The sequence below is a fragment of the Eutrema salsugineum genome, unplaced genomic scaffold, assembly GCF_000478725.1.
Source record: "Eutrema salsugineum unplaced genomic scaffold, Eutsalg1_0 scaffold_11, whole genome shotgun sequence".
In the NCBI taxonomy this organism is placed as follows: domain Eukaryota; kingdom Viridiplantae; phylum Streptophyta; class Magnoliopsida; order Brassicales; family Brassicaceae; genus Eutrema; species Eutrema salsugineum.
In genome coordinates, this window is record NW_006256901.1 from 2,938,314 (window position 1) to 2,951,560 (window position 13,247).

The following is a 13,247-nucleotide window of genomic DNA, read 5'->3' on the forward strand; positions in this document are numbered from 1 at the left end:
AATCTGCCGTAGCCTTCACTGGTGGGTTCAACAATCTACAATCCATCATCTCCTTTATGTTATTGGAATGGTAATTGATCTTGATAAACCCTAAAATAAAACATCATTTCATTGATCTTGAGATACTCTTTGAGGACATCTATAATTGAACAAAAATAAAACATCTGGTTGGTTCAACCTGATTTTGATATAAAAATGTGTTTTGGTCAGATATTTATTCATTTTTTTTTTGCCATCTAAAATTCCTTCTAACATAGTATTCCAAAGAAATAGAGTATTCCAAAACCTACTTGGATAGGAAAAAAACAAATAATAGAAACGTCCTAGTAATCTCAGGAAAGAGTAACTAGATGCTAAGACCATCTCCAACTATGATCTCTAATGAAGGGATCTAATTTATTTTTTAATAGCTTTTTTATCACTTCAGTGAATTAGAGCCTCTTACAAATTTTTTCATTGTTTTGTGTCCATTGATATAATTTTAAAAGAGGCTTTAAACAAAAAAAAATGTCATTTTTTTTTCAAATACAAACATTTTATTAATACAAATTAAAAACTTTGCCACAAAACTATCACGACCAAAACACAAACTCAAAAATTAAACCCAAACACACAACAAATGAAATCCACATGAATGCACCGATGCCATGAAAACTCAATTGTTATCAAATGAAACCCAAAACACAAAAACAAAAACGGTGGCCTGTAACTTCAAAAAACCGATGACAGTAGCCTTTGTCCATGCCTCATTGGTGTCCTGCAAGACAATAATTACATGATCAGTTTAGATGATATGAAGATACCACCACCATATTAAAAACAGAACAAGAAGAAAGAGATCCACAATCATATTAATGGTAACAATTTGCAATATACAACAATCTTTTCTACAAAATACTGATGATGACCTACATATTATCTCGAAGCAGAAGCAAGTTTAAATCCATAATATTGAAGTTTTATCTTCCTGCAGCCTTCAGTAACAACAACAGCGAACATAGTTACTACTGTAAAAATGCCCAGCAAGCCTAACAAGTAAGGCCACCAATTCGACAAACTTCCTGAAAAAAACAATAGACTTCTCTTTTTTACAAATCAATTGAATAGAGAGGCGAATGATAGTTACTTCCAGGAAATGTGGAAGACATGCAGGTCTAAAGTAAAGACTAACCATAATTTTGGGGAATATGGAGTAAGAAAAACAAAAGGTACCTGAGATTTGATCGAGCATTTTGTGTAAGGTCTCTGTGTAGCCCGTCAATATTCCCACACATATAATTAGAGATGATCCATGACCTGTAAAAATGCATAGAAACCGGTTATAAGCAAGTTTCCTATTATTACATTTCAGACTCTGATATTGTATCACACAGCCAAGTCATTGTCATTGCACCACAGACTAGTAGAGATGCTGTCACCATTACATGCTTGATCTTCTCGTGACCATCTAAGCCTTCCTTTCGCAGCTTCACCAAGGATGGAAGATGGCACAACACATTTTCATGATCACTTGATATCATCAATCATAATCTTAATACATAAAGAACCCACAAATTCAGGCAAACACATTACATCAAAGGGAAGATCTTAACCAGCATAATTATGGATGCTATTATTTGTGGACTGAGCCAAAGCTGGAAGAGAGAAAGCTTGATCTCAGCTCTAAACTCACCCAGTTTCTCTATAAAAAAACATAGATGTGTGAATTACAAACTTAGATGTGTCATCCGAATAAGGGATTTACAGGACTCAAGTGGGATGAGAACAGAGCATCTGAGATGCTGCCTGTGAATTTAGCTTTGGATCGATCTCGTTTCTATGGGAGGAAGCTCCGGAACATGGTCGCGTTTCCGATGAGAAGAATCCATCGGAGTCTAAGCAGAACGCCGGAGGAGAAGGAGCTTGTGTCGCCGCCGCCATCGACTCGCCAAGATCGAACGCCGGAGGAGAGATTATCGCGTTTCTGGATACTTCGATACCACCGAAGTCGAAGAAAGAAGATAGAAAATATTCTCAACAATATTTTCATTTGACAGACTCTACATCAATCAGAAGCTTTGATTAAAAAAAAACAAAAAAAAAATTAAAAAACGCCACCAATCTTTTTGCGCCACATATGGGGCTCAACCCAGGCTCTTCAATCTCTAAAATAAAAGATGGCTCAAGCATATTAAACCATTTAAACATTTTTTTTTAAATCAAAAACACATTTAGAACCCCTCCTAATACTACTATTGGAGCTGCTATAAGGGTAAGAGTAGGCCTCTCGACTGAAAGCGTCCATCACGTGTAACACTATTGAAGGATATCTCTCGGGCTATAAAGTTTGAGTTCTGATTCTCCAATCCAAAAGAGCAAAGCCAGTGCAAAGGCTACTGATTTGCTCAATCAAAGAACGATATCTACGCCATTATGAAGGGTTATAAATAGTTTTGATTGCAGCTAGACAGCCAGATGCAATGGATACATCCGTGAACCGCAAATCACGAAGGCTTGCACAACTCATATGATGCATCAGAATTCGGTCACAATTCTGTTCTGCGAGCATGAAATAACTAACCAATGCCTTATAGGTATCCACAAATTAATTTACATATATAAAGAATACATGAACTGATCGCATTAAAGATCTCTAAGCAACGACTGGACAGCTTTTAATGTAAATGCAATGAAGAGACCAATCTATGCCTAGAGTGGCACACAAACATAAAACTCAATTCTTATTGGCAAAGCCTTAAATTTCTTATCCGTACTCCGAGTCTAGTAACAATGTAGTGTATGATAGTGTAGAGCCCGTGTGCTAACTACCACTCTGCTTAGCACTGGAGGTAGATGTTGTCATGAACGATTCACCACACCCGCATTGCCCTTGTGAGTTAGGATTGATGAACACAAACTCTGATCTACAATTGGAAAAAAAAAAGAGGTTTATGGGGTTTTCCAAAATCGACAAGAACGGTGTTGTATTATTGTCAGTTTCCTGAAAGTAGACGACAAGTTTGAAATCATATAAAAAATTAGACTATGGGTTTGTAAGGTTATGGTGGTCCAAACCTGAGTTTATCATCTATAAAATCCATCTTGGTTCCAATCACATGCATTAAGGCCTTTGGTTCAACAAGAATCCTCACACCTTTCTCCTCCACCAGCTCATCAAATTTCCCTTTCTCATCTGAAAACAATATTCCCGGAAAAAAATATATACTTAAACCACGGCTCAAGATATATAATCACCAACATGTAACATAGCAAGAAACTCCGAAAGTTCCTAGTACTGATAAATTGTGCAGTCGAAGGTGTAAAGATAGAGAAAACAGTGCATCGTAATGAACTATAAAAGGAAACTCGAGACTGCTTTGTTTGCTAGTCCAGTACATTTTTCGATTCATTCATATAGACATAAACCAAACTGAATGTAAACCTAACTATCAAGTTACGTAAAGTTGAACAAAGCATGAGGCAAGCATCTAGAAACTTAAAGTACAACTATGTATCCAACTACTGTCCCTGAGTTTTTTAAGGAAACAAGAAACATCAAAACGGATGCAGTACAGGTGGCTTTTTAGCGTTTTTATCAAATTTGAGACACACCATGTTAAGGATCTACCCAACTTGAATGTTCTACTCTAAACTAGACACTTCAAGAAAAGAAACATCCGCCAAATCTCTTACTCAAAAATAGATAGCACTTAGAACATAGCAATGCATATGGATTTCTCATCGACGAGCTAAAAGCCAGAGGATAAAACCTGAGGCGAGCATCTAGAGACTTTTAAGGGAACCTATGGTCCTATGCATTCAGCTAGTGTCCCTGAATTTGTCTCATAAGGCAAGAATCATCCGCATAATCTTTTCTTCTAAAACTAGATAGCACTTGATTCATATTAATGCATATGGCTTCTTCATCGATAAGCTAATAACAAACAGATTCATGACTACTGAAGACACACATAATCATTCCCAAATCTCAATTTGGCCAAGTTTAGGTTTTTTTTTCAGCACAAGTTTGAAAATTTCTAAAATCAATGCCGTAAAATCATAAGAGTGAAACTTGGTAATACGTTGCTTCCACCCAAAATCAACAATTCGCCGTCGGTAAATCAAAATTTAATCATAGAAATTGAAATTCAAGAGAGAGAGAGAGAGTCATGTGACGTTACCGGCGTAATTAAGAGTGTATGATAAACCGTTACAGCCACGGGCTTTTACGCCTAATCGGAGGAAAGGTTTCTGCCTCTGCTGCAAGAGATGATGAACCCTAGAAGCAGCTTCGTCCGTCAAGGTTAACACCTGCTTCCTCATCGCCTGTCCAACCCTCGCGGCAGCTGCCGCCAAAACTCGAGAAGCCTTCATCGTCGGAAATTTATAGATTCACGAGACGACGAGATAACATCGGGTCCGTTCGTTTGGATTGTCCCAAGATCAGAGTCGAGAAAGTTTGAAATCGAGATTTGACGATCTCTACAATCGACGGGGATGGAGTCGCGAGCTTTGGAGGATTTCAGAGGAGGTACACGGCGAAGTAACCGCCAGAGTTGCACGGCAGGAAATCGATGGTGATCGGAATTGCCGCGGGCTTGGTTTTGCAATCGAAAATGAGAATAATCTTCAACGTCGTGATAAGAGAAAGTTGAGGCAAAAGGTCAAGATTGGTGTTGTGGCCTATTTGATAATTTGATTTCTCTCTCCTTATGATTTGGGCTTCAAAATTACTTTGGGCCCAACTACAAAACTAAGTTAGAGCCCCAATTGCAGCACAGTCAATTGCAAAGAGAACAAATCGACGAAATACGAAGAAGAAACAGAAATTTCAATTCCAATATAAGAAAACTTGAAGCGAGCTGATTGCAACTACATCTCCGAATACGAAGTCGATTGAACAAGAAAGTAATAAGATCGATTTTCATTTTTTTTTATTATATAGAATAGAGCTGAACGTGTTTAACGTGAACAGTAGTATACTTCTAACTCACCAGATTATGATATATAGTTGTTAATTTAGGTTGTGTATCAATTTAATAATAATAAAAATGAAATTATTGTTATTTATTTGTTTTTTAAGAAGATAAAATAACAAAACAAAAAAAAATTATGTTTAGTTAAAGGGAAAAATGAAAACTACAAAATCATAAAAAATGTAAACTACAAAAAAATTATATAAAATTCTTTTGATTATGATTGGGCTCCGCAGTGGTAGAACCTCGTAAACTTCCAGAGATTTGCTGCTGATTTCCCCTGAAAATGAAATAACAAACACTATTAATATAACCTTAACTACGAAATTCTCTCTTTCTGTCACGTAGGGAAATGATGACGAGGCTCCTTATCCTTTCCTTTCAAGTCGAATGTCAGAATTAGGTAAGGTAACTTATGTCATAGGAACAACAGGTGGGGACCTAGCCCCCGGCGATTGAGGGGATAATACCTAGTATATCTATTCTCAGGGATAGTGAACATGATATAGATAAAGCCTTTTGCTCGAGCTCCTTTTGCTAGACTATCCGCTAGGACATTTGAACTCCTGGGAATATGGGAGATAGTGAAGTCCAAAAAGTTTTCTCGTAATGTCCGGAAGATTTCCAACTCTAAAAGGAAGGGCCAGTCTGATGGAGATTCTGCCATGCTTACCAGATCCAAGCAGTCGGTCTGAAAGTGGATGGATATGATATGTCTATCTCTCACACAAGACACTGCCCAAAGGAGGCTCTCCAATTCGGCATGAAGGGCCAAAAGGCTTCTCTGACAGCCCTGAAGGCCAAAAATCTCTTCACTCCTCTCCTTTCTCAGACTCCACCCGAGCCCACTCGCCAGGCCGTTCTCTATCCAGGATGCATCGACCTGGCAGATCGGGAACCTCTGGGCATCAGGTAGAGATAACGGAGTTAGAGGAATGGGAGTTGTCTCGTCTATTGCGTCCTCGTCTACTTCCGTTTTGTTTGCACTCCTCCAGCTTTCTGCTTCAATCTTTGCGTGGATTAAGGTATCTATCGGGGAAATTTCTTTCCCGTTAAAAATTTTGTCGTTCCTGGCTTTCCAAATATACCATAGGATCCAAGGATAAATATCCTTTTGTGGATCTGTCATGCCTAACTCTTTTGTTTTCCAAAAGAGGAAGCTCATATTTTGGTAAATAGAGTTACTCGGGAAGACGCCCGGAAGGGACGGAAAGTCCGATAACGCCCAGACTTGTAAAGCCACGGGGGACATAAAAATAGAAGATGGTTGATAGATTCTTCAGGGTTCCCGCAGCGGGGGCACCGCCTATCAGTTCCCAAATGCCTTCGGGTCAGGTTTTGGCAAGTAGCAATGCATCCTGATAAAGCTTGCCACATGAAATGTTTCATTTTTCCAGGTGTTCGTACTTTCCAAACATAACTTTGAAGAGCTGTGATACTTGGTTCTCCCACTACATCTGTATTTTGTGCAAGCTTCGCTCTTCTAATCAAATCATAACCCGATTCAACCGAATATATTCTTGATTTAGTATGGTTCCATGCATATCCGTCTAGGGTCCGATTCTTAGTAGGTCTCAACCCAAGGATAAGCGAGACATCCTCAGGTTGGAAGCAGACTCTTAGGAGAGGCTCATCCCATTGTTTCGTATCTTGATGGATAAGATGATATACTAGCATTCCTGGGTCTTGAAAGCCGATTTGGGGGGCTGCTCTTGGAGCTTGGGCTCTAACATCAGGGATCCAAGGTTCACTCCAAACTCTAGTGTTGAGTCCCGACCCGATTGTCTTCCTAAGTCCCAATTTGAGGTACGGTTTGGCAGCCAACATACTCCTCCATCCATAAGATGGTGAGTAGACTTTTCGGTCCTCTAATGGATCAGATTGTCAAAAGTATCTTCCTCTTAGCACTCGAGCCAGAAGAGAGTTCGGATACTGAATGAGTCTCCATAGCTGCTTAGCTAGCAGAGCTAGGTTAAAATCGTTAAGATCCCTAAATCCAAGGCCTCCCATATCCTGGGGAATGCAAATTTTGTCCTAAGCAATCCAATGTATTCCACTGTTATTTTGTTTCAAGCTCCACCAAAAGTTGGTAATGGCACTACGGAGTTTGTCTGTTATCCCTTGTGGAAGAAGAAAGCAGGACATGATGTAGGTCGGAACGGCTTGAGCCACTGATTTGATCTGAATCTCTTTTCCGCCTTTGGAAAGAAGTCTTGCAGACCAATTATTAACCCGGGAGCTTAGGCGATCATGGAAAAAAGAGAAGACTTTCTTCTTTGCTCCGCAGATTTGCTCTGGGAGGCCTAGATACATGCCCATGCCACCTTCTGTCGAGATGCCGATGGTATTTTTAATAGCTCGTTTTTGGTTTGCATCCAATTTATTTCCAAACATGATGGATGATTTGCCCAGGTTAAGTTGTTGCCCCGATGCCGCTCCATAAGTGTTTAATATTCTGAGAATCTCTGCTCCCTGTTGTATGTTCGCTCTACAGAAAAACAGGTTATCATCCGCAAAAAGTAGGTGGGACACTGGGGGGCTTGCTTGGGCCACCTTCAGCCCAGAAATATGTTCTTCTTCCTCAGCACCTTTGAGGAGAGAAATCAGACCTTCTGTGCACAGGATAAAAAGGAACGGGGATAGAGGATCTCCTTGTCTTAATCCCCTTGATGGTTTAATGTGTCATTTAGGTTTTCCATTAATGAGGACCTGGTATGAAACCGAGGAGATGCAATACATAAGTAACTCAACCCATCTCGCCGAGAAACCTAGCTTAATCAGGAGGGCTTCGATGAAACTCCATTCAACCCGATCATAAGCTTTGCTCATATCTGTCTTTATGGCCATAAAGTTTTTGGCTGAGCTTCCTGCCTCAGATGATTCACCTGCCTCCATTACACTACCTCTGTCTTTATGGCCATAAAGTTTTCTCTACAGATGGTTTTCCCTGCATTGTTAGATTTGTTTGCATTCGGGTTCTTCGATGGAAGCGTTTGGTAAATGAGTTTTGTATTACGTTTTTAGAGACATCAATAACTGTTAGTTTTCTTTACGGTATTCGATTGATTGTTGTTATTGTATATATGATTTTTTTACTATTGTCCATGTCTAGGTGCTCACAGGCGACCACATGTTAATTGGCAAGTTATGCCGTTTCATCTCCCTGGGGAAAATATTTCGTTTTCTAATAATTTAGATAGACGTGTTCCTGCCAGAAAACCTAAATTCGTTGCTTGGTTTAGGTGTAATCAGTCTTATCCAGAGGCAAGGAATCTTTTATACTCGGAGATTCCTTCTATGTTTGTATGGGATCGTAAAAATAAGACATGGAGGCCAAGACTAAAGGGAAATTCTGGTGCATGTGTTGTGGACGAGTCGCCGACAGAGTACAGAGAAGAGTATTATCTGAGGCTCTTATTGGACATAGTTAGGGGTCCACGTAGTTTTGATGATATTAGGACTGTTGGTGGAGTCGTGTATCCTTCGTTTAGAAGTGCATACCATGCATTAGGGTTCGTTGGTTGATTACCACAAGACAGTAGTTATTTATCATATTTTCTTTTTAATTTCTTTATTGGGGCATACTTATTTCTTATTTTAATAAAATCAATATATAATAAATGATATTAGAATAATTATATATATCAAATTTTTATAATAATAAAGGTTTAATTATAACATAATATTATTTTGTTTTGCCGTAATCTTATCGTTGCTTAAATTTTATAAATATAAAATAAAATAAAAACATATTTTGAGATATGGTTCGGCGTATATATAGAGTTGTTTCTCATTCTTTTGATATTTTGTAAACTGTAAACGTCTGTCGGTGTATTTGTGATGGATAACTCAGATCGTTGCTTTTCTTTTACTGAGTTTGAATATATCATAGATGGATCTTGCGACGTTAACAGTTTTGTGGGTAAGCTGTGTGTATTATGTATGTTCTTGTGATATGACACATTATATGTTTTGTAAGGATTAAATCGCTATAGTGTTGACTTGCCTTTTTATGTTTTTTTGCGATAAGATCTAATTGGACGTGTTATGACTGTTGGAAACTACGTTGATCCACAAAATCCTTTTGAAAGCTACATGATGAATGAGATATATATCGAATTGGAGAATCATAGGTATTGTGTACTATCATACAATTTATAATTCAAAGCTACTTACTTACAACCAATTTTCCGCTGATTGCTTTATTTTTTAATTATTAGAGGATGTCGTCTATCATGTCGTTTGGTTGGCAATTTTGGTCGAGATTTTCTCGATGGTTTGATGCATTATGATGACGATATGATAATATGTATCGTTCTGTCTGCAAAAGTTGATATCATCCGAGGTATTCTAAGGCTGAAATGCATGATACTTTTTCGAGTATAGATATAACTCGACAAAAATTATAAGTGTTTGTTAAGTTATTAATTCTTTTAATTGTTTTTTTTTTGTGATCATAAGGTAATTGGATGGCTGATGCTGTTAGGGTTGACTTCGCGGCTTCATGTTTTAAATTTATAACCCTAGATATCTGCAAGTACACAGCAGTGCGTTGTAGTACTTAGGGTGTCGATCCACAGAGAATCCACGCTTTACCTGCAGAACCTTAGAACCAGAAGTAGTAAACGAAGTCTAAGATGAAAAACGGGTTTTGGATAGGTTGTGCGATTTCTATATATATTAAAAAGGGATTTGAAAAGGTTTTGAAAAGAGTGTTAAAAAAGGGTTTTTAAAAAGGATTTTGAAAAGGGTTTTGAAAAGGTTCTTGAAAATTAGAAGTGAATAAATCGATAATAAATCTAAAGGATGAACAAAGCTCTTAATATTGATCCTAGTAAATTCTTAGAACTCGAGTCACGGACGTATGACTACGCCACTGTCGTGATCATAACCAACTATCTCTCGCAACCCTGACCAGTAGGTTTCCACTCTGGCCCTGGAAGGGAAAAGATGCAATATGTTTAAGACTCGTCAACATTCACAGCTCGCCCATAGGTAGGTTTCCACTCCTATGGTTGATCTGCTCTTCTCAAAATAGATCCAGCCCCGGATGAATACTTTCGCAACACCAAGGACCTAGATCAGTCTCTAGTTCGCGACGCTAGATCCATGCTTTAAGTATAAGTTTAGAAGAAAGATTTCTAGAATTCGGCTTTGGTTTATCTAGCAAAGATCTTTTTCGAACATAGTCGATTCCCTTCGACCGAGCCTTTAAACTCATACCTCATCATTCCAAAACGTGCATAAAGTAAATAGAAAAGACGTGCATAGATTAATAAGAAGAAAGAAGTAGAGAAAAACAGACAAGGAGAAGAAGAAGAAGCATCTCGATTTTAAGAGCTGGGCTCGGAGAAGAACTTCTCTTCAAATCCTTTAAACAACTAATCTAATATGAAGAAGATAAAAACGAAATTGAAAGATGCATAAGAGTAAAAACCGAATTAAGATAAAGGTAGAACATAAAGAGGGTTCAAGAGAAATCTCTATCTCCCTAAACTAAGAACTAAGAACATAAAAACCCTAGAAAACTAAATTTGGTGGCTCCCAAAAGCGATTCTTCTGAGGCACACGAAAATAGGTCTCCAAATATACATATTTATAGGTCTCCAACTTTCTCCAGTCGTCCTTAGGGTTTTCTATGAAGAGAAGACGAATTGGGCTTGAAACAGAGTCATGGGCCAGCTTTTTAGTCGGCAATGGTCGCGAGGCTTCTGACCGCGGTGAATTGGGGTTTGGCTGCGGCCAGAGAGTCGTAACCGCGGTCGAGAGTGTGTTCCCCGTGGTCGTGGCTCCTTGATGTAAGAACCGGTGGGAACTAAGACAGGCGGTCGCCCTCTCCTTAGCTTGGTTGATGATCGAAGATGGAATGATCTGACACGCAGGCGGTCGCCCTCTCGTGTGGGATCTAAACGGGATGTGATGGCGGCGTGAGTTCACTACACAGAGGGATGATGAGTCTCTGATACGGTTAAGGCTCAAAGCTTGCTTGAATCGCACAAACAAACTAAGAACAAAGAGAAATCACTTCTCGGGTAAACTTTGAAGAAAGTTCGATATTTTATTGATATGGGGAAAAAGTCTGCCGACTACAATGATGCAAATGAACCTTATAAACTGGTTCGTCAGCTTGAACCTTCTAGGGTTCGACTCTGGACTCAAAACGACAGGACTAAGTAAATAAAACTCAAAGAAACAAAACCTAGTCTAAGAGACAAAGCTCATCGTTTCATTTATTACAGAAATGGAAAGTTTGAAATAAAAGACTTAAACTACACGACTTGAGTCGTTTAACTCTGACACTTAGTCGCTGGCGATGTAGGTTCCTCCTGCAAGCACAATAAAATAATTGAAACACTTACCTTGGGGTGGCGCGGCTCGTTTGGTGTCGTGTGTGGCCTCGGTGTTTGTTGAAGTATCCAGCCTTGGCCTGTCGTGGCTTGGGTCGCTTGAGGCGTCTTCTAGTCCCGGAGAATCTTGATCTTCATGTTCCTTAAGCTCCATGACCGTTGTTTCTTGTATGGCTAGTCGCTCGGCCTCGGTTAGCTCGTTATCGCGTCCACTTGGTATGTTATGAAGCAACTCCACTTCTGTTCGTTCTCCTGCTAGAATTCCACGTGCATTAGTCTTATAATATGCAGTTTTTCGAGAGAAATTACCTTTGTTGGTAAGTTCTAGGTCGTCTGGTGGCTCGGCCTGTGTTGCATGACATTTCTCGGCTAAAACGAGTGTGGCATCGTCAATCTCTTGTTCGGCTCGTTCGAATTCAATTCTGTCTCGTGCGTTGGTTTCAGGGGATGATTTTGGTCGAGGAATGTCAGCTCCAGTACGGTCGATTTTTTCGTCATGGTGGTCTAGCCGTTGAAGCTTTATTTTCTCGGCTAAAAGTTCTCGCGCATCGGCCAAAAGTTCTCGCGCATCGGCTATTTTTGGGCTATCTCCGAATTCTTCAAGTTTTAAGCCTGTAAACGAAATTCTGCTCGGACTGTTAGCTTTTAAATCAAAAGTTGGTCGAGAGATGTCACATTGGCCGTGTGAGAATCGATGGTCTGGTCTGTCTTCTCCTTGAGTCATGTTCTCGGGCCCGATTTGGCCGCATAGGTCGTTTAAGCCGTGTACGACTTGTAGGTCTGGTAACAGGGGGTCGTTTGGGTCTAGTGAGTTTATGAAGACGTGTAGTGCCTTCTTGTATCTATTCCTCATCTGTTTGATCTTAGACCGAGTCATGGCCCCGTCTTGGACCTCCGGCATGTGTCTCTCGATGCTTGATGGGTCGGTAGGATCGATGTCCACATCATTCCCTCCCTCTTCAAAAGGTTTTGACCCCAAAACTTCTTCTCCTGCGTCAAAATAAGACAGATCAGCAACGTTGAAAGTGTGAGAAATGTTAAATTCACCTGGTAAATCAAGACAGTAGGCGTTGTCATTGATTTTGCTCAAGACTTTGAACGGTCCATCTCCTCTTGGTGCAAGCTTGGAGGCGCGTTGATTAGGGAATCTTTCGGGCCTCATGTGCAGCCACACCCAATCTCCTGGTTCAAAGGTGACTTCTTTGCGACCTTTTTCCGCGGCCTTCTTGTAACCATCGGTCTTTTTTTCAATGTTGTCGCGGGCCATCTCATATAGCCTTTTGAACAACTCGCCTCTCCGTAGGCCGTCTAGATTGGTCTGCTCTACCTGTGGTATAGGCCTTAAATCCACTGGAGACAAGGGGTTAGTACCATAAACAACCTCGAAAGGTGACAGATTAGTTGCTGAGTGCCTCGTGCGGTTATAAGCGAATTCTACAAATGGTATACAATCGAGCCAAGTTTTCATGTTACGCCCAAGGGCTGCTCTAAGTAAAGTGGAAAGAGTACGGTTTACCACTTCAGTTTGTCCATCCGTTTGAGGATGACAAGTAGTTGAGAAAAGGAGCTTTGTACCTAGCTTCCTCCACAAGGTTCTCCAGAAATAACTTAGAAACTTGGTGTCACGATCAGAGATGATGGTTCTTGGAATCCCGTGTAGGCGTACTACCTCTTTGAAGAACATATTAGCGATTTGGGTCGCATCATTGGTCTTCTCACATGGTATGAAGTATCTTTGAAAAACGATCAACAACTACAAAGATGGAGTCCTTGTGTCGTATCTTGGGCAACCCTAAGACAAAGTCCATGGAAATGTCTACCCAAGGGACGTTGGGCATAGGTAATGGCATATAAAGACCGTGAGGATGTAACCTGGATTTGGCCTTGTGACATTGCACACACTTGGCGCAGAACCGCTCTACATCTTTCTTTAAGTGCGGCCAAT

At 39.9% G+C, this 13,247-nt stretch overlaps 1 protein-coding gene and 1 long non-coding RNA gene across 2 annotated transcripts; both read right to left on the minus strand.

Moving 5' to 3' along the window:
• Positions 1-630: 630 nt before the first annotated feature.
• LOC112089971 lies at positions 631-1,667 on the minus strand. The gene is made up of 3 exons (XR_002901334.1): positions 1,213-1,667; positions 913-1,061; positions 631-757 (listed from the first exon to the last, which is right to left on the minus strand). It is a non-coding gene; the product is annotated as an uncharacterized LOC112089971 (long non-coding RNA).
• An 885-nt stretch (positions 1,668-2,552) lies between these two features.
• Positions 2,553-4,631, minus strand: LOC18025851 (iron-sulfur assembly protein IscA-like 1, mitochondrial). The gene is made up of 3 exons (XM_006409346.2): positions 4,161-4,631; positions 3,055-3,172; positions 2,553-2,903 (listed from the first exon to the last, which is right to left on the minus strand). Exons 1-3 carry the CDS (start codon positions 4,351-4,353, stop codon positions 2,801-2,803), a joined length of 414 nt encoding a protein of 137 aa, XP_006409409.1. The 5' UTR covers positions 4,354-4,631; the 3' UTR covers positions 2,553-2,800.
• Positions 4,632-13,247: the final 8,616 nt, after the last annotated feature.